The sequence below is a fragment of the Pseudorca crassidens genome, chromosome 7 (assembly GCF_039906515.1).
Source record: "Pseudorca crassidens isolate mPseCra1 chromosome 7, mPseCra1.hap1, whole genome shotgun sequence".
Lineage (NCBI taxonomy): Eukaryota > Metazoa > Chordata > Mammalia > Artiodactyla > Delphinidae > Pseudorca > Pseudorca crassidens.
The window spans coordinates 68579433-68602045 of NC_090302.1; the positions used below are offsets into that span (position 1 = coordinate 68579433).

At 39.8% G+C, this 22613-nt stretch overlaps 1 protein-coding gene across 4 annotated transcripts in view; it reads right to left on the bottom strand.

Annotated features, from left to right (window-relative positions):
• The window catches only part of SLC24A2 (solute carrier family 24 member 2), a 246140-nt gene that overhangs the window by 98470 nt on the left and 125057 nt on the right, over positions 1–22613 (bottom strand). For 2 of the 4 annotated variants that reach the window (XM_067744484.1, XM_067744486.1), the window contains exons 3-4: positions 3584–3622; positions 1289–1397 (exon numbers count right to left, since the gene is read on the bottom strand). In XM_067744484.1, coding sequence (XP_067600585.1) covers positions 1289–1397; positions 3584–3622 — 148 coding nt within the window. The remainder of the gene's footprint in view (positions 1–1288; positions 1398–3583; positions 3623–22613) is intronic. The other 2 variants (XM_067744485.1, XM_067744487.1) reach the window with 1 other exon arrangement.

The following is a 22613-nucleotide window of genomic DNA, read 5'->3' on the forward strand; positions in this document are numbered from 1 at the left end:
AAATGCTCCACAGTGAGAGGTGAGCCCGTGATCCTCACTTATTATTCTGGGTGAAGGTGCGTGTCCAACGAGGGGAGACAGGACCTGGGGAGCCGCTCTTGAGGTCCCAGAGTTTTCTTGACTGCACCCGAATCTCCTGATGGCCTGAACCCTTGAAATTATTTAGCCAAGCTTTATATTGGTTAAGAGCTCTGATTTATGTGGGGATAATTTGTCAGTGGCAGAGACCTGTTTCCCAGGCCATTCGCCTCCGTGTAACATCAGGCCTCACTGTAAGGTCCAGGGATGAAGGGAGAACAGAAGACTTTGTTATATTTGAACCCTTTGCTAGTAGCCTAACTCTGATATTTATTTGATGCATCAGATATCTGCTTCCTTGAAAAATTAACTTTTTAGGATACTTATGCAATTCAAGAAACAAGATGTACCTGGCTTCCTTGTGAATGAGTAAAACTGGAAGATCACAATACTGAATTCTTGGTGATGGTCTATATAATGTCCCTAGGAGGTGAACCAGGCCTCTTCAGTCTATCCTAAGCAGTTATCTTAGAGAGCGCTCTTTGGGTGCTTAGAAGCTCACCTCCCATCTTCCAATTGCCAAAGAATAGATACAACATCAGTGCTCTGCAGTGAACATCATTCCCCAAACTAATCACAGCCCTCCTAAGTCATGGAGTTCTTGTCTCCTCTTTTTCTTTCTTTTTTTTTTTTGCGGTACGCGGGCCTCTCACAGCTGTGGTCCCTCCCGTTGCGGAGCACAGGCTCCGGACGGATGCGCAGGCTCAGCGGCCATGGCTCACGGGCCCAGCCGCTGCACAGCATGTGGGATCTTCCCGGACCGGGGCACGAACCCGTGTCCCCTGCATCGGCAGGCGGACCCTCAACCACTGCGCCACCAGGGAAGCCCTTTTCTTTTTTTAAGATGTACAATTTATCAATTTTTCTTCACCTATAACTTCATTTTGAAACTTAGGAGGATGACGAAAGAGAACTGTTACTCTAGCTGGAAGGGAGGGAAACCGCTCTTGTCTTCTCCGCCTCGTAGCGTACTGTATTTATGCTGGAGGCATCAAAAGACAGAATCAGCAAACGAACCGCCACTCCTGCTCGTGGTGAAAAATCTCTGATCGTGAGCTGGGCGGTTGCAGATAAGCACGCAGAAGGGCCAGGGCTGCCTCTGGCAGAGGTTAACACGCGGACATCAGCCGGTTTGTGACGGAAGCGTGAAAGAGGACTTTGCACATCGTGTCCCCGCCCCCCCCCCCCCAAGCGAAAGCCTGATGTTTACCTTCAGCGAGCGGGTCGAGGGTGTGTATCATGAGCTGGAAGATGCTGTTCCTCATGAGACTGTTGTGGAGGGAGGCGGAGCTTCCACCCCGCTGCAGACGCGGCTTCGCCTGAGCAGAGGGACCAGACAAAGAGGCCGTTAGTGCTCAGAAATGCAAGGCAAGTCCTCACCTAGTCTGTCAGAGGCTCACACACAACGGAACCAAAGATCTTCCGCGCACATTCCTTCAAAGTCTCCTGAAGGAATGGCATTCTCACATCCTTTCCTACTAAAGGGATTAATTGCTATCATCTGTTGAGAACTTATTATATGCTAGTCAACGTGCCATAGCCTTCACCTCCATTCTCTGACTGAACCCTATGAACTAGATACCATTATTGTTCCCTTTAGACAGATGAGGAAATTTAGTCTCAGAGAAGCGAAATGAGGTGTTCGGGTCACACAGATAAAAAATGGAGGCTAGAGGAATGGGTTGCAGGTCTGCTTCACTCAAAATCTGTTCTCTGAACCAGTGGGTGGTCTCTAAGACGTCTGTATTGTGCCTCCTATCAGTCAAATTTTTGAGTGTGTATATATGCATCTAACTATATCTGTATCTATATCCATATGTATCTCTATCTATATCCAGACACATACTAAAATATGGGCATATATATCATAAAACATTTGCAAAAGTAGAAATAATGAAGAGTAACAAAGAAAGCAAACAATAGAGGTACTAATATTTCCCCCTTGCTCCGCAAAGGGACGTCCTGCACACATTCTGGGGTACCTCAGCTCCATGATGGGAACCACAGCTCTCATTCATGAAGCCTCACAGTCTATGTTAAATGAGATTTGAAGAGAGAGAATCCCCTATTATGAATCCACAGACAACCTTCCTGGCTCCAAAGAGTTCTTTACATTACAGGGTTTTGCAAAATATTCCATCACACTCCAGATCCACAAGGGGGTTTCCCAAGAAAAGTCCCGCAAGAGACTCCATGACCAAATACATTTGGACATTGCTACATCCTAGACCAACTCACCTTTAGAGTTTTAAGATACACATTAGACCACTAAGTCTAACACTAAAGAAGTCTGGTTAACTTGATTAACTTGGACAGTGTTTCCAAACTATTGCTCATTCGTCCCTTGTTTTACAGAATACTTATTAAAACTGAGCCACATGTTTGGAGACAAACATGAAACCCAGAGTAAGCTTGAAGTATGGGTAAAATGTCAGTGTGAGATACATGGAGAAATCTGAATTTTTTAGTGTGATTTTATTATAATTGATATTCTATTAGAAATAATATTTCCAACTCTACAGGGTTTGGAGAAGAATCAGAGGGGATTACTGGCGTCTCACTGGTGAACCAGATCATGATTCACAAAGGAAGAGACTGGGTTTGCACCCATAGCCCAGTACTGGATCAGGCATATCCTATGTGCTCTCAATGCATGTCAGAAGTCTCTGCCCTGAGCATCACAGGAGGAAGAATGGGGTCATATATATCTTCATTATTAGTCCTTTCAGCCTCAAAAATCTGGAACATTTTTTAATGCATTGTGTTATTTGATTCAGAAGATTAAGGCTCAAAAAATTTTAGGGGCAAGGTTAAAAGATTTGAATAGAGTTGAAATGTAATCACTGTTTGATGGTTGAACACAAAAACTGATGGTCATTTCCTTGCCAAGCTGCACAATACAAAATGTGACATGTTAATTGGACAGGAACTGGAAAATGTGTTTGTTGTTAATAATTTGTCATAATCACTGTTACTATGGTCCTTATTTTGGGAAACCGAAAGAACTCTCTTGTGGAAACCTTCATTAGCCTAGGATTCTGTCTACAGAACTTAAAGCAGTCTTCGGGGCATTATGTATATATTGAATATAAAGATCTCATGCAGCATTTCTTTTCATGGAACCAAAAGAAACTTCCAACCAAAAAAATAGGTGCATGCAGGTACACAAACAGATACCAAGCATTAGATCCCTCGCTGTCCCCAAATATCTGCTCAACATCCCTTGGAACGTAATTTGGAAATATCTCACTCTTTCAACTTTTCCATGCCAAGTGAAAGAGAGAACTCAAACTTTTTGAAACCCAGTCCCAGAAATAATCTGTCATTGAATGTAAGAATTCAGTTGACACTAATTATAGGACAGAGCATACACACACCAGCAGATTAAACCCTTTAAGTATTCCAAGGGAGAGGATGTTGAGCACAAGAGCCCCTTCTGCCCACCCCTGCCCTCACACCCTCCACAGGCACATGAACAGGTACAGGCCAGGCCACTGCTTCCTACCGGTAGAGCCTGTTCATCCTTGTCCCTGGCTGCAGATGACTGCATAAGAGGAAAAGGCAGAAACAGAAGACACAGAAATAACTAAACACATATAGGTTTTACATTTAATCACAAGCATCAGTATAGGGAAAGATTTGGTTCTTTCTGCTCCTGGGAAGGACTATGCCAACGCAGGGGGTCAAGAGTGTCTATTTCTAGCTAATATATCATGGTTTATTTAGGCATATGGTACTTTCGCTTGAAAGATCAAAGCCGAATGGCCAACTTAAATGTCCCGTAACAGAGGGCAGTTGAATCAATTGTGGTCCAGCCATCCAGTGGAATGTCATGTGGCCACTACAATGAATGAGCTAAGTACACATGTGTTGACAAGGAAAAATATCTAAGATACATCGTTAAGTGAAAAAAATTTAAAAGCCTTATTTATTACCTCATTTTATAAAAGAAAATAAATTAATAATACTGCAGTATATGTAAAGAAAAAAGTTCTGCAAGAATCATTAGTGGTTATTCTTATTAGTGGTCGTCATTTGGGGCTGGGATTACAAGGACCTGTCATATTCCTTATCTTTCGGAGGGAACTGACATTCACCGTCCCAAGTGTGATGAATAAAATAAAAGCCTGAAGACGTTAAGCCTTTGGAGGAAAGACCAAGGTCATCACACATGGAATCCAGATAATCCACCTTCTTTCCTGCCCCACCACTTCACATTTTCCATTCTAAAAAAGGAAATATCTGTCACACTGAGAAAAGTTGACTAAAACACAAGGGCACGTGAGAGCTGGTCATCTGTTGGGAGAGAACACAACTCAGACATGGGACACTGGTGCTCTTCTAACATGTCCCAAACTGGATGGCTTTGCTTCCCCCGCTTAATACGAACACTCCCTCTTCAACAGAACCAGGCACTGTCCTGTGATCTTTCCAACGGTATGCAGGTGCCTTGGGAACTTCCTCGTGATCAGACCACTGCCTCTGTCACTTCACCTCAACTACGGGTGCATACAGCAAGAAGACACTGGTTCTCCAATTAGCGTCTTTGCTAACCTGTGTCTTCAGGACTAATCACACACTCGGAGTAGAGAAGATGAGGGCAGAGCTGTTTTAAAATCTTCATGGGCCCTGGGCTCTCTTTTTTTAGTCCTACCACACATATCACAGAAAGAACGTGAAGATGCCCTCACATCCCACCTACGATATACATTTTTGTGTAAAAAAAAAAAAACATGGAAAGGATTCTTATAATTTTGCATTTCAAATTATTGGCTATATGCAATTCACTTAATTCATGATTGGCATGCTAGAAATCTTGGGAAGTGAGAAAACTGAATCTGTGATTTGGTTTCATGTAATTTTTAAGAAGGCTAAATTTAATACTTAATGAAGTTGATAGTACATATTTTGTCAACATTCAATTAAACATTTCACAATCTTGTAGATAATTTTTGGATCTTAGAGTCAATGTCAACATATATTTTTTCTTCTGGTCCCAAACACTTTTGCAGACCCTTGAAGAACTTGTAAGGCTCAGGCACAAACGGAAGAGTTTAGGCTGGAGATAATTTCTGAGTAGAGCCCGCAGGCATGACTAAATTTGCCAGAACCTCCTAATTTGGGACTCTCTCTCGGTGACTTCTCTAAAAACACTAACAAGAAAATATCCCTGCTTCCCTAGTTCCAGAAACATGCTTGGGGAACTAGACTGGACCTGAAATTGTCCTTTGATTTCCTTTTTGCTCTGAAAGCCAACGTATGATCCCGTTTCTCTCTGGCAGTCCTTTCATTTTCTCGTCTCCCACATTAGACAGCTCAACAAATGGCCCCCCATTCTACAGAACAATCCCCCAGGCAAATTATCCAGTGCGGCCAGATCAGCCTTTGGACACACATGGAGATTAACTGTCAGAGCACGCCTTTTCAGGTAGCAAATTTACACCTTGTGGCTAAACGGGAGGCAAATAATTATGAGCTGGGATTGATACCACAGCAATATCACAGAACATGAAGGAACGGGATGAAACTGAGGAAAGAAAAGTGTGGTCTTTCTAAGAACAAAAATATCACCAGCAGAGAGTTTGGATTTAAAAGATAGATTTAAAAAATATTTGAGGAAGAAAAAAAAATCCCAACCTGTCCTTTGGTCTGAAAGGAAGAAAAAAATTTCTATTCCATTGACTTGCTTTTTCTCTCATAAGCAATGAGGCTCATAAGACACAATAAACGTAGAGAAAGTGTGTTGTACGTAGATTCTACAAAGATAAAACTCAGTGCAGAGAAAGGTCTAAATCCTTTACAAAATTTCCCACTGCTTAATGTCAGCAGAGGTTGGCATCATTAGTTTACTTTCAAGTGTAATTTGCAGACATGAATATACATCAGGTTACAACATGTAAATTTAGGCACACACACAAATGGCAGCTGAGGCCATTAAAACACCCCTGCACTTTCCTTTTATGTAGCCCTGTTGCAAAAGAGATGAGAAATGTGACATATGATGATAATTGCTCATTTTCAGGGCTTTGCCCACCTCTGCTGATGATTCCTGATGCTCACCTGACTTAGCCCCCCTCTAATCGCATCTTGAAGCAGACTCACAGTCCTGGAAATGTGCCTCTGATTATGTTAGGAATTCAATTTTAAAGGGGCTTTCATTACACTGGAAGTGACTAGTGAAGGACCAGAGAAATGATCCAGATATGCACAGCTCGTAGTGTTTCTAAGAACTGGATTATTTAACTAAGTATCTGGGTTTTGGCCTCTGTGTGGTGATTTTCTTTTCAGGGCCATTGAACATCTGGCAAGTTTATGCTAACCCACTGGATGTCACAGAAAAGACAACTTCAAAAGAGGACTGATGTGACTTTGAGGATGAATCTCGGCATATTTATTACGCATTCTGCTTTTTTAATTTCCTTAATTTTAAACACACCGAAATATCATACACTTGGGCTGTACCAATTTCAAAGCCCAATTCCTGGTGGTCCGTTCACAAAGGCTGTGCCAGTCATAGGAAAGATCTGTTAAGCCACATCCATAGTATTCCACAGCAATTCTTGAAGAATACCTCTTTTACTTAACACGAAGTATTCTGTAATTCAATACTTTAATTTAAACTGACCCTCTCACTAAGTACTGCAAGTAATTGAGTAATTGAGCAACTGAGATGATGCCATTAATATCTGTTGTCCTTCCTGGTGGAAACCCAATTCTATGTGGGAATTTTGCTACCCGTTGGATAGGTGTTTTGAAAGTGCCACATTCCTCCATCCCGGATAATAAAACACACATCTCATTTACAAAGTATTTTTAATGCTATCAATCATTCACAAATCCTTAAACCACCTCTCTTCCTTTGGCCCTTAAAAGCCACTGGGTAAAAATGATTCCCCTGACTACTAAGTATAGTTTTGATGTGACTTTGTACAGAGCTTACCCAGCATACAGGCCCCCAGGGCTACCTCACACACATAAACATGAGGCAAATACTGCACAGTTTATGGCTACATCATGAACACACAGCCCCCGGTTTACTCTGGTTGGTAATCACCTACCTGCAGATTACATTATCAAGTGGGTTACTGGGAAGATTTCATGTGCCAAAAGACAAGTGTGTAAAATAAAGGGTGGATTTTCTGGCCAGTGGCTTTGGCAACAGATATAGAAAGACAAGCAATTTTTCACAACAGTCAAGTAACAACCATAAACTTCCACCACCATAACCTTTCACTAAGTCCTGTGAAATGCACCTAAATTCAGTGTGCAAAGGACTCAGAAGCACTATAAAGTCTACAACAACAGACTTAAAAGTATAATTGTTTTGTCATAAATGTGATACAAAACATATATGCTGGCAATTAGAAATATTAATCCATTATTTAATTGATATTAACTTTAATGTCTTAGAATTTAGAAAGGTTGGGTGAGGGATGATTTGAATGATTGATTTTCATTTAAAAAATTAACAAGGAAGTATTAAATGATGCCTCCTTGTGCTTTCAATACATCTACATTCAATAAGCAAGAACATTTAAAATCTCCCTTCCGGTTAAAGATGAATAAACCTCAAAGCCTGTGGGAAGACTGGATAAAAGGTGCAAAAACTTCAAATCTGAAATCTAAAATGAAAGAAACCCAACCACTTCTTTATCAGGCGCAAAATCATGTCCCTTTGCCTCCCTTTATTGTGCCCCTAACATACTCCCTAAAATATTAAGGGGAACAGGATTAAATAAATTCCTAAAGGAAGAAATACTAAGAGATTTAAATTCAAATTACTTTTACTACTGGTTGCCAGGTAATTACGCCACTGTCACTGTCCTTTAGGAAAGTAAGAATCTCAAAGATCAATGAAGCGCTGAAGGTGGCAGCCCAGGCTGCAAGAATACCCACTTGCAACTCTGGTTTAAAGAAACACAGTGGGATGGAGAGAAAGGACAGAAATTAAGTAAAAAGCACGGTAATAGAAACTTTGGAAGCAAAGCATTTTGATGATTTATCTGAATAATTCCCATGATCTTAAAATACTTGGGATAGTAGAAAGAAACTTCAGAAGAATAGATACCCTTCAAAGAAATGAAATGGAAGTGAAATTGCTTAGAGACAGCTGGGAACAACATTTTACCTTTTAAATAGTTGTATGAGGGAAGAAATAACGTAGGATGAGAAGTGATGTCATACAGTTATTAAGAATATGGAATTCAGGCCCAGACTGTGCAAGTTCATTTCCTTATTTTTGTCACTTATTAGCCATGTGACCTTGGACAAGTTACTTAATCTCTTTATGCTTTAGTTTCCTCATCTGTCAAATGGGGATAATAATAGTAACTACTTCAGAGGGTTGTTGAGAGGATTAAATGAGTTTATACATGTAAAGTGCTTAGACCATGTTTGGTACGCGGTAAATGCTATGTATTAGCTCTACTATCAGTACTATTAATAATAAGAGCCACAGGGGAGAATAAAGACAAACTATATGCCAAAAGTAGGTTCAGCGTTGTGAACCGGCTTAGAGAACAGGGTGGTTTCTAAGGGAAGCAGGAAAATTCCATTGATTAGGATGGTGAGAGGTGATTTGTGTAGGACACTAGAGTACGGTTAATTGAGCATGCCCAAGGTTGGCAGCCCAGGGGAGAGGAGATGTCACAACAGATTATATTTCCTTGGCTTGGCTCCTGACTCCGTCCCTGTCCCATGAATCAGCATTGTCTGAAGGATACAGGATTGGCAAGGCGAGGCTAGCGTTTCGCATCTCATATACTTTAATGGGCCTGGTTTTGATCAGGAAGCTCTGGAGGCTGGAAGATTCAGAGAAGGTAGGACCCCTACACTTACGGACGTTATATATATTATAGGTCGATTACATCTCAATAAAGCTGCAAAGAGTAAAATAAAAACAAAAAAGGAGTTTAAATGCTTCTCACTGAATTGGTAAGCTGTACTGGGTGTGTACCACAACTGCCCTAGCCAGCCTCCCAAACAGTGGAAGCGTAAGACCCCCGAGAGCAGGATTCACCTTGTGCCTCCTAGGGTCCCTGACGTGGCTACTAAAACTGCAACCAGGTGGCAGGAGAGAGTGAGGCCACTCAGGCAGAATGGGGACTGTGCGGTCCTGCGTCAGGAACCAAAGCTCCTCTAATGCTTGCTCCAGAGGCTGAATTAATAGTAATGATGGTTATTTAAATCTACCCCTAAGAGCCCCTACTGAATCCTTCTTATTAAGTAGGTACATAAAAGACATTAATCCCCATTCTGTAAATGGAAAGAGAGAAGCAGGAAGTGCCTCAGGCTGTTTCTGTACTTGGGATACTGAGCACCTTTGTTAATTCGCTTAATTTAGGAATTAACAACCTGATCACCACTGCCATCTCTCGCCTCCCCCTTAGGAATCCAGATGTTGCCAATATACTTTGTTGTGTCATTTGAGCAATTCTCACAATTGCTAATGAGCCATTTTGATATGCCAATCAAACACAATCTGTTAGTGGTGTTCTGGCATTAGTCACACAAATTTCCTTTGATTGGTAAAGTACCCCAGTGCTCTCACATGTTAAGTCTGGATTACCTGACTTCCAAGGAAGAGTGTCTAAGATGATGTGAACTTAAAAGTCCGACAAATGCTGGCGCTGGTCATACCACAGAATAATTTGCCACAAATAAAGCAGATTCCAGTAATAATGGATAATATTTATTGAAAGCTCAGTGTGTGGCAAGAGCTTCATGTATAATATCTCATTGTATCCTCACAATAACAGGTATTATAACCAGTCCTGCCCCCTCTAATATATGAGGACCCCGAGGCTAATGGATGTTGGACAATTTGTCCATGTCCATGTAGCCAGTAAGAGGCAGAGCTGGAATATGAGCTCAGACAGCTGGGCTCCAGAGCCTAAGTATTGGGGAAACAAGAAACTGGAATTTTCCTTGCAGTGGCCTGTGGGAAGGAGTCACTAGAACTGCAAATACAGTAAAAATAGTTTACTATTTTATATTAAGAACTATTTATGAGCTCTGACTTCCAATGGAAGCCAGAAAATCGTTGCCAGGTGATTGCTGTTATACAGAACGACAGATTTTGTGTTCATTTGGCGCAAAGTTGGTGCCTGGGAATACAGAAAGTACAGAGGTTATTTTTTGATCTTTTGCCTCTTCCAGCATTATTATTTAGACTTGTCTACAATTGTCATAAATTTTCTTCTGAATGTCTTGAAGGTCACAGAGGCACTTTTACAACCTTCACAATGGTGTAGGTTCAAGTAACACTTCAAACTAGTTTATCCATACATCAAAGTGACCTGTATTAAGGAGTTTATGGCTCAGCAGTAGGTGAGAAAAGAATATGAAAAAGAATGTTGTATACATGTGTATAACTGAATCACTTTGCTGTACAGCAGAAATTAATACAATACTGTAAATCAACTGTACTTCAGTAGAAAAAAAGAAAAGTGTAATTAAACTTTGGGAAAACAACAGAGGGCACAAATAACAAATATATAACATTTTCCACTGCAAATGCAGTCATATTGAGAATTGGTCCCCTTCCTTGATCTGCTCTCCTGTTCCTAAGAGAGGCCAGGAGGAAACTAAGATCACCCATGTCGTGGGTTCATTTCGAACACAGCTTGGCTACTTTCATATTCTACTCAGGCTCTGTGTGTCCCTCCATTTTCTCCCTAGTTCATTCTTTTGTATTATTTGTTTCATCTCTCTCTTTCCCACTACTGAGCATCCTTCTGAGGGCAGAGACAGTGCTTTTTTCATTTTATATTATTCCACAGCACAGTAGTGCTAGATGCTCAACAAATACACATTTAATAATAAATAAGTGAAATCAAGCCCACACACTCACATATAATGAGGTTGGAGGCACATGGCTTCTTTCTAGTCCAACACCGAACCATGTCACTTTCCTCTAAGCATCTGACACTGCTAATGACCCACTGCTTCTTGAACCATTCTCCTCCCGTGTATCTGAGATGTGTGCACCGACCAGGCTACTCTTTCCTCATACTTGTAGAAATGTCATAATATAAAAGCTCCCTTCTTTGAACTCTGACTGTAGTTAGAATCATCATTTCACAGTTATTCCCCATTGCTTGTTTGCCATTTTGCTTGCTTGGTTGGAACCGTAACCTTCTTGAACATGGGTGTCTTACACATTACACATCTTTGTATTTTATATTTTGCCTGCCCGTGTGCCAGCATCCTGCGGATGCTCAGCAAACACGGATCTCTTGATTGACAGCTAGAAAGTTGTGGGATTTGTGCTTTGCAAGGAAGGAGGATGCTGAAATAGGCAGGAAACTCACTCTGAGACAGAAAAGAGTTGAGGGACCTAGACCCAGTGCTGGGCTTAGGTCACGGTCAGCAGAAACTCTTTGGACTAATACAGAGTGGTATTGATTCTCTGGCTTAATCCCTAGACCCCGTGCCCAAGCACTATTGCATGGGTCCTTTAAACTCAGAGAGCCAGTCTTCTTTTTGGTGGTTGAATGGGACCTGCAATAGTAGTGGCAGAGGCGAGTGTGGTGGAAGCACTGAATGGAACAGGACCACCATGTAGTGAAGTGGAGAGCATGGGAGTAAGGAACAGTTCCATTGGACACTGTCCATTACATACCTGGGCACCCTAGAAAAGTACGGTACACAATAAAGACTACGAATCCCACCACTGGGGCCTGACACGAAGACAGTTACCATTGCACTTTCCCCCTAAGGCTGATGCAATCTACAGTAACGAGAATCACATGAAGCTTCAAATTTATCTACACAGATCACTTATCTTTCCTACCCTTTGCTCTCATAGGCAGTCCAGGCAAATTGCCATTTGAGCTATTTTATCTATGTCCTACCTTGGATATTACCAAGTTATGCCCTTGTGCTCTACTTGCCAAATATCTTCCTTCATGGTATCTTCAAAACCACTCTTTCGTTCATTCTTCAACACGTATTTAATAAGTACCTTATATGCATCACACTGTTCTAGGTGTGGGAATAGTCTAGTGAACAAAACAGCCCGAATCCTTGCTCTCGTGGAATTTATATTCTAGTTTAAATCTCTCTTCTAAGACGTAGGCTTCCAATTAAGTAGCAAACGTGGCCATTAATATATAAAATCCCTGCTGACTTTTACTGAGTACTAACTACACTAGAGACAGTGCTAAATGCTCATTTAATCCTTGTCATAATTCTAGGTGGAAGGTTCTATTAGGAAGCATTGAAAGAAAATCTTTTTATTTTGAAATAATTATAGAATCACAGGTAGCTGTAAAAACAAGTACAGGGAGGTGCTGTGTACACTTTACCCAGCCTCCCCTAAAGACAGCATTTTGCACAACTATAGTACAATATCAAAACCAGGAAGTTGGCATGTACAACCTATTGAGTTCACTCGAACTGTGCCACTTTTATGCGCACTTACTTGTGATTGTGTATGGTGTGTATGGCATCTGTGTTGCTCTATGCAATTTAATCACATGTATAGCTTCAGGTAACCATCACTGCAATCACGATACTTAACTGTACCGTTACCATAAGATTCCGTTCTGCTACCCCTTTATATCTACATCCACCCCTCTCCTCATCCGTATCACCTGGTACTCACTAATGTTATCTATCTCTATAATAATTTCATGATTGTTATGTAAGTGGAATCATGCAGTATGTATCCTTTTGAGACTGGCTTTTTCTACTCAGTATAATTTCCTAGAGGGTCATCCAAGTTGTAGCAGATATCAACAGTTTGTTCCTTTTATTGTTGAGTAGTATTCTACGATATGGATCAACCACATACATCCATTGAGGGACATCTGGATAGTCTCCAGTTGGGGGCTATGGTGAATAAAGATGCTTCGAGCATTCACGTACAAGTTTCTGCATAAGGATAAGTTTCATTTCTGTAGGATATATGCATAAGAATACAATTTCTGGGTTATAAAACCATTTATAGTTTTAAAAGGAACAACGAAATTATTTTCCAGAGTGGCTGTGCTATTTTATATTCCCACCAGCAATGTATGAGTGATCCAGGTTTTTCTGCATTTTTGGCAGCATTTGGTATTGCCGCTAATTTTTATTTTAGCCATCCTAATAGGTATAGTTATATCTCATTGTGGTTTTAATGTGCATTTCTCTAATGCCTATGATGTTGAACATTTTTTCATGCACTTATTTGCTGTTTGTATATCCCCATCAGTGAAATGTTTGTGCCTATCGTTTGCCCATTTTCTAATTGGATTTTTAAAATAAATTTATTTATATTTTATTTTTGGCTGCGTCGGGTCTTCGTTGCTGCACGCAGGCTTTCTCTAGTTGCGGCGAGCGGGGGTTACTCTTCGTTGCGGTGTGCAGGCTTCTCATTGCAGTGGCTTCTTTTGTTGTCAAGCATGGGCTCTGTGGACGCGGACTTCAGTAGTTGTGGCACACGGGCTCAGTAGTTGTGGCTCATGGGCTCTAGAGTGCAGGCTCAGTAGTTGTGGTGCATGGGCGTAGCTGCTCTGAAGCATGTGGGATCTTCCCAGACCAGGGCTTGAACCTGTGTCTCTTGTACTGACAGGCAGATTCCTAACCACTGTGCCATCAGGGAAGTCCCTCTAACTGGATTTTTTAAAAATATTATGTTTCAAGAGTTCTTTATATATTCTAGATACAAGTCCTCTGCCAGATATGTGGTTTGCAAATATTATCTCTCCACCTGTAATTAGTCCTTTCATCTTCTTAACAGTCTTTCACAGAGCAAAAGTTTTTAATTTTGATGAGGTCCAATTTATCAATTTTTCTTTTGATACACTGGGTTTGGTAGCAATCTAAAAATTCTTTGCCTAGTCCTTGGTCCAGAAGATTTTATTTCTATTTTTTTCTAGAAGTTTTTAGTTTTATGTTTCACATTTAAGCCCCGATGTATTTTTTTTATTGGAGTATACTTGGTTTACAATGTTATGTTAATTTTAGGTGAATGGCAAAGTGAATCAGTTATACATATACATATATCCACTATTTTTTAGCTGCTTTTCCCATATAGGCCATTACAGAGTATTGAGTAGTGGTCTTTGAGTTAATTTTTGAATAAAATATGAGTTTTGGTTGTGATCCATTTTTTGCCTATGGATGTCCAATTGCTATTATACCCATTTTAAAGATCAGGAGTGGAAGGTCTAGTGAAGTTAACTGATTTGCTCACAGTCATACAGGTAGTAAGTGAAGGCACTGGGGTTGAAATGCAGGAAGTCTAACTTGAAACTATGTGCTCTTAATGGCTATACTTCCCTGGGTCCAAGGCATCACTCTCTCTGCATTCCTCAAGTAAACATGAAACACACTCTGAATTCACCTTCCTGCAGAAGGAAATTTATTCAGAAAATGGAAGCCATCTAACCTCCCTAGAGCTATTTAAGAAAATCTAGAGTTTTATTCCTTAGCCTTGCTTTGAACAAAAAGTACATGATTTAAAAAATAAACTATTATTTCCAATGTCATGCATCCTTTCAATAGCATAAAGACAAACTTCAAACCAGAAAAACAGAGATGAAATTGAGATCTGCCATTAAGTAAGGACAGTGCTCTATTTTTGCTGATGAAGTATTAAAGGACTGACAATGTTGGAAGTTCAGGCCTTAAAATAAAATTTCTGGTCCCCCATAGTGGCTGTGGTCTCTGAGGGCATATCTTATCTGCTACCTGTCAATAGCACAACGGAAATTGTGTACCATTGAGAACAGATGTAGCCTCGCAATAACAGAAATGGAAAAAGATACGCTCTGGGAATCCTAACTGCATTACTGTCAAATGGAGCCAGGAAGTGCCGATATTACAGTCAGTACCATCTTCTTGGCCAAATACTCCACACTATTTTCAGTGTTAGAATTAAAAATCTGTTGCAGAATTAGGGGAAAACGACATGAGGAATATCCTATAGAAAAAACTTTCTTTCTAATTGCTGTTGACTCTGAAGCCTTGGCTTTAGACATTGAGAACTTCTAGATAATTCTAGAGACTTCATTTTGCAGCAGGTCCCAGGGCACAAGCTTACTGCCCAGAGAGCATCTTAAATGACGATAATAATCATATAATGTTGTATAATATCATCACTGAAAGTATATTATTTACTCAGCTATAGGAATGCTGGACATCTTACAACAGGATTCTAATATAGTAAAATTATGTTCCTGTGGGAAAATGATGCTCACTGATTGAAGAAAATCCTGTCCAAAAGTGAAAGATTGTGCTTGTGTTGACATTTCTCTTAAAATAATGTGTGTTTATCCTCTAAGGTTCTATAAGGAAAAATTTCGAACACAGGAAAAGCCTGAAGAGTAGTACAAATGAATCACCATACTCCTACCACTTAGATTCAGTAATTGTTAGCATTTTCTATATTTGCTTTATCAATATATGTATATATTGATAATTTTTTTCTGAATCATTTTAAAGTAAGTGGCAGATGTCATGCTAAACATTTCACATGTTATCTTCTAAGGACATGGTCATTCTCCTGCATAATCATTATACTGAATGTGTGTGCATTTTGTCTGTATGTAATAAGTGGCATGTTGCCTTAACTGGCTAACACCTCCTAATGGTGTTTTTTTTTTAAACATGGTCAATTATTTTTATATTTATAATTTTGTCCTCAAGGCTAGTTATTAAGTGTATGTAAAACAAAGTATCTGCTTTACTTGTGAAGACCTCCTCCTTTCCTTACTTATCCCACCAACCCATGAGAGCAGATCAAGAAAAATCATTTGGTTCATTAAAAAAATTGCTCTAGACACAAATATTCATTTCCTGACTATGTTTGCTATTAGCTTATTGGTGGACAATACTGTCCATACAAATATTTATAAATACAAATACTACTTAGTGCTGGAATTTGGGGTCCATAGTCTGGATTTAGGAGGGGAGTTGTGAAATCACTGAAATGATGTGTAACATTTGGTGTACATATGAATTTTCAGGGGCAGGAGGAAGAGTATCCACAGCTTCTCGCAGATTTTCGTAAGTGTCTATGCCCCTAAAAAGGTTAAGAATCGCTGATCTAATGCTTTCAAAACACCCTTTGGAAGCTGGATGACATTATTACAAAGGGCACAAATGATCAACTGCTAAATGACAGAAAGAAGGAATTCGAAAAGGACCCATCTAGTCTATCCAATGACAGCTCGATGCCACTGAAGTGTGTTCTGGCAGAGGGGAGCTAGAGCAGAAGGCAGCACAAAGCATGTTACACACATCGACAAGTTCTCAATTAGTTCAGACTCTTCAGGAAAAAGATCTGAATGTCACTGCAGATGATCCAGTTCTATTCAGTGGGCAGAGACTGGGCGGAGTGCCAAAGGGCAGCTCCATGGACCAGGCACGCATCTTACGCAACTGTGTTTGTTGCAGATGTTCCCCGTCTGCAGGCTTTGGCAGCCTTTAGGGCGGCTTACTACTGTGATTATGCTCACCTCGGAGAAACACAGAAGGATGCCGAAAAACCCAAAGTAAACAAGTGAGAGAAAGGAAAAGAGTCTCCTCTTTTACCTGCCAGGCCATTTTGGAAATGAGAATAAATGCCAAGGGGAATAAAACAGGGGCATAAAGAAGCACTGGTACTGTGCTAGGTGTTCTCACATGGCTATCTCATGGCATTAGCAGAACTATGAGTATCTCCTTTAAACCGTTTGGTAGCTGGAAGGAAGTGCAGCTCAAACGAATGAAGCAACTGGATGGGAAAAGGACAACTAGTTACCCAGTGAGCAGAGGCCGGCGTCAGACCCCGTGTCTTTGAATGCCATTTCCCATCACAAATATTTACTGTGGGAGGATAGATGTGGAACACACAAATGATAAAGAAAAATAAACAAGTGAAATCCCCTGGTTCTGTGGGGTCGTTCGCTTACTGTGCTTTGTTTTGTGTTAGCGTCTATTGAAAAATGCAGGTGAGAGACAAATCAATAGCACTTAGCTTTTGAATGAATTGATTTAGATGCACTATCCCATTTAATATTAAAAAAAAATTTTTTATTGGAGTATAGTTGATTTACAATGTTGTGTTAGTTTCTGCTGTACAGCAAAGTGAATCAGTTCTACATATACATATAGCCACACTTTTTTAGATTCTTTTCCCATATAGGTCATTACAGAGTATTGACTAGAGTTCCCTGTGCTATACAGTAGGTCCTTATTAGTTATCTATTTTATTTAATTTTTAAAAATTTATTTATTTACTTTTTAAAAATTTCTTTGCTTTCTTTTTTTAAAACATCTTTATTGGAGTATAATTGGTTTATGATGGTGTGTTAGTTTCTGCTGTATAACAAAGTGAATCAGCTACACATATACATATATCCCCATATTCCCTCCCTCTTGTGTCTCCCTGCCACCCTCCCTATCCCACCCCTCTAGGTGGTCACAAAGCACCAAGCTGATCTCCCTGTGCTATGTAGCTGCTTCCCACTAGCTAGCTATTTTAGATTTGGTAGTATATATAAGTCCATGCCACTCTCACTTCGTCCCAGCTTACCCTTCTCCCTCCCCGTGTCCTCATTCCTGTCCTGCCCCTTTATTCCTGTCCTGCGACTTTATTCCTGTCCCACCCCTAGGTTCTTCAGAACCACTTTTTTTTTAGATTTCATATATATGTGTTAGCATATGGTATTTGTTTTTCTCTTTCTGACTTCACTCTGTATGACAGACTCTAGGTCCATCCACCTCACTACAAATAACTCAATTTCGTTTCTTTTTATGGCGAGTAATATTCCATTGTATATATGTGGCACATCTTCTTTATCCGTTCATCTGTCGATGGACACTTAGGTTGCTTCCATGTCCTGGCTATTGTAAATAGTGCTGCAATGAACATTGTGGTACGTGACTCTTTTTGAATTATGGTTTTCTCTGGGTATATGCCCAGTAGTGGGATTGCTGGGTCATATGGTAGTACTATTTTTAGTCTTTTAAAGAACCTCCATACTGTTCTCTATAGCGGCTGTATTAATTTACATTCCCACCAATGGTGCAAGACAGTTCCCTTTTCTCCACACCCTTTCCAGAATTTATTGTTTGTGGATTTTTTGATGATGGCCATTCTGACCAGTGGGAGGTAATACCTCATTGTAGTTCTGATTTGCATTTCTCTAATGATTAGTGATGTTGAGCATCCTTTCATGTGTTTGTTGGCAATCTGTATATCTTCTTTCGAGAAATGTCTGTTTAGGTCTTCTGCCCATTTTTGGATTTGGTTGTTTGTCTTTTTGATATTGAGCTGCATGAGCTGCATGCATATTTTGGAGATTAATCCTTTGTCAACTGCTTCATTTGCAAATATTTTCTCCCTTCCTGAGAGTTCTCTTTTTGTCTTGTTTATGGTTTCCTTTTCTGTGCAAAAGCTTTTGTTTCACTAGGTCCCATTTGTTTATTTTTGTTTTTATTTCCATTTCTCTAGGAGGTGGGTCAAAAAGGATCTTGCTGTGATTTATGTCATAGAGTATTCTGCCTATGTTTTCCTCTAAGAATTTTACAATGTCTGGCCTTACATTTAGGTCTTTATTCCATTTTGAGTTTATATTTGTGTGTGGTGTTAGGGAGTGTTCTAATTTCATTCTTTTACATGTAGCTGTCCAGTTTTCCCAGCACCACTTATCAAAGAGGCTGTCTTTTCTCCATTGTAGATTCTTGCCTCCTTTATCAAAAATAAGGTGACCATATGTGCGTGGGTTTATCTCTGGGATTTCTATCCTGTTCCATTGATCTATATTTCTGGTCTTGTGCCACTACCATACTGTCTTGATTACTGTAGCTTTGTAGTATAGTCTAAGTCAGGGAGCCTGATTTTCTCCAGCTCCGTTTTTCTTTCTCAAGATTGCTTTGGCTATTCGGGATCTTTTGTGCTTCCATACAAATTGTGAAATTTTTTGTTCTAGTTCTGTGAAAAATGCCAGTGGTAGTTTGATAGGGATTGCACTGAATCTGTAGATTGCTTTGGGCAGTATAGTCATTTTCACAATGCTGATTCTTCCAATCCAAGAACATGGTATATCTCTCCATCTGTTTGTATCATCTTTAATTTCTTTCATCAGTGTCTTATAATTTTCTGCATACAGGTCTTTTGTCTCCTTAGGTAGGTTTATTCCCAGGTATTTTATTCCTTCTGTTGCAATGGTAAATGGGAGTGTTTCCTTAATTTCTCTTTCAGATTTTTCATCATTAGTGTATAGGAATGCAAGAGATTTCTGTGCATTAATTTGGTATCCTGCTACTTTAACAAATTCATTGATTAGCTCTAGTAGTTTTCTGGTAGCTTCTTTAGGATCCTCTATGTATATTATCACGTCATCTGCAAACAGTGACAGTTTTACTTCTTCTTTTCTGGTTTGGATTCCTTTTATTTCTTTTTCTTCTCCGATTGCTGTGGCTAAAACTTCCAAAACTATGTTGAATAACAGTGGTGAGAGTGGGCAACCTTTTCTTGTTCCTGATCTTAGTGGAAATGGTTTCAGTTTTTCACCATTGAGAACAATGTTGGCTGTGGGTTTGTCATATATGGCCTTTATTGTGTTGAGGTAAGTTCCCTCTATGCCTACTTTCTGGGGGGGGGGGGTTTATCATAAATTGGTGTTGAATTTTGTCAAAAGCTTTTTCTGCATCTATTGAGATGATCATATGGTTTTTCTCTTTCAATTTGTTAATATGGTTTATCACATTGATTGATTTGCATATATTGAAGAATCCTTGAATTCCTGGGATAAACCCCACTTGATCATGGTATATGATCCTTTTAATGTGCTGTTGGATTCTGTTTGCTAGTATTTTGTTAAGGATTATTGCATCTATGTTCATCAGTGATACTGGCCTATAGATTACTTTTTTGGGGACACCTTGTCTGTTTTTGGTATCAGGGTGATGGTGGCCTCGTAGAATGAGTTTCGGAGTGTTCCTCCCTCTGCTATATTTTGGAAGTGTTTGAGAAGGATAGGTGTTAGCTCTTCTCTAAATGTTTGATAGAATACACCTGTGAAGCCATCTGGTCCTGGGCTTTTGTTTGTTGGAAGATTTTTAATCACAGTTTCAATTTCAGTGCTTGTGATTGGTCTGTTTATATTTTCTATTTCTTCCTGGTTCAGTCTCAGAAGGTTGTGCTTTTCTAAGAATTTTTCCATTTCTTCCAGGTTGTCCATTTTATTGGCATATAGTTGCTTTTAGTAATCTCTCATGATCCTTTGTATTTCTGCAGTGTCAGTTGTTACTTCTCCAGTTGCCTTTTTTATATATAGTCGTGTGTATATGTCAATCCCAATCTTCCAATTTTACCCTCCCCTCCTTAGCCTCTGGTACCATAAGTTTGTTTTCTACAGCTGTAACTCTCTATCCCATTTAATATTTATAGCTCTGTAAGCTTTATCAATCCCATTTTACTGCTGGAAAAAAGTGAGGCTCAGTGAGGCTGACTAAATAGCCCAAGGTTACAGATGTAGATAAAGTTGGGGTTCATGCCCAGCACCATCTGGCCTGGAAGCAGGTCTTCTCTGCAGGCTGGAGGCTATGGGATCAGGGACTATGTTAACATCTGGAGGGCACAGACTTTCAGGCCACTAGAGAGCACTTAGCTGAATGAGGGAAGGTTATTTTCTCCAAATGAGTCCCCCTTTTATCCAATACACACATTGTTAAGAAGTTCTGTAGGAAATCAAGTTTTAGTAAATTGAATTTATCATTATTGTCAATGAATATTCATTAGGCACATGATTCTAATACTTTCCTTTTACTCGTTCCTTCTGTTGAATTGGAGATTCACATGCATTTAAACATCTTGGAATAGCTAAAGGAATCTCTGTTTTGTTTTTTTGTAATGGAATGATTACTTCCCAATGAGTTAGACTGTCACATCTGTATTTCTAACATAGCACTTAACAAACATACATGAAAATATGAAATTACAAGAAGCTACAACTGGAAGAATTAAATATCTAAACTCAGAGATGGCAGACAGCCAGGTTTAAATTCCTACCCCTGAACAAATCTGGAATCTCTCAGAAGCTTTGGCCAAGAATTTCAACTTCATGGAACTGCAGAGAAGTGGGCAAGTCAGTCATGCTCACCCTAGACAGATGAGAATGGAATCTGCTTCAATTTTTTCCATTTTCTCATCAAATAATGGTCATTTTGCATTTGCAAGTGGTTTTCCCAGCGCAAAGATCCTTTCTCACAGCTCTTCATCCCACTCTCATAAATTTGTTAAAAAGTCACTGGGTGAAGCCACTATATTATAGGTAATTGTGTGGGTTTTCCACTTACGTGTGGTGGTTTGTTTGCAAAATGGCTGCAATTATTCTCCTCCCTGTATCCGTGAACCTTTGCAACAGTGACTGTAGTTCCCCCACATCAGGGGATGGAGTTTATTTCCCTTCCCTTTGATATGGGCTGGTCTTATGACTTGCTTTGCTTAAGAGAATGTGGTGGAAGGGACAGCATGCCAGACTAGGTCTCAAGGGCCCTTGCACGCAGGTAGACGTTCCCTTAGAATTCTGCCCAGCCACGTGAGCCAGCCCAGATTAGCCTGCTAGCTGTCCCCTGTCAGGCCAGCCATCATCCAGCCAGATGACAGAATTACCACTGAGCAGTGAGGCAAATACTTTGGGGATGTGTATGTGCGCGGTACATACCTACGTGTCTTTCTCACCAAGGATCTTATTTGGACATGGGGTCATATTAGCAATATCTGGATAATGAATTTTTAGTGTAATGATGACAATATTTTGCATTAGCAGATTCTCAAATCTCCAATATGGAAACTGAGATAGACACACCTCCTTTAATATAAGAGCTTGACTAAGATGAGAGTCAATAGCTTTTAGGCCTTTCTGAATCCATTTATCCACAGTTATTCAGAGGAAGCAAACCAACTTTTAAAACATAAGGCACAGTGATGAGGGAAGGGGGCGGGGAGAGGTCAAGAGAAAGAGAATATTTCTTGTTAATTTGGAAAATCTACAAATATTTACCCTATTAATCAAACCTCAAACCATATGCACTCTTAAAAATATGTTCGTTAATAGATTTCTGAGATCATTCATGCTTCAGTATAATAACTTGAATTTATTAAAGGAATGAAGAAATTAAAGCTTCCTGGTTATTGTCACTGATAACCTGGTAAATAAGAAAAACCTCTTCTCTCTGCTGAAGAGGTCACAAAATAAAATTATGATCATAACACATTTAAGCAGTCGAAAAGCATTATGTCTTATACAACTTTAATCTGCCTGGAACCTTTCCACGAAAGCGCCGTCAGTTTTACCTAAAAATGGCTCCCCTGCTGTTATTAATCCATATGCTTCGCTGAGCACTCACTGCATAAGTGAGATCAGATCCATTTGGAAAATAAGAAGTTGAATCGTCACCTTTTTAGATGTTAGTGTTCAGTGCCTTTCTCTCTGGACTGCTGGGCAAAACATCTTCACATGTCTGGGGTTTATTTTAGGTTGCTTCAACATTTAAAAAAACTAATACTTATGTTTTTGACCATAAAAACAATACATGTTCACCGGGAAGTATAG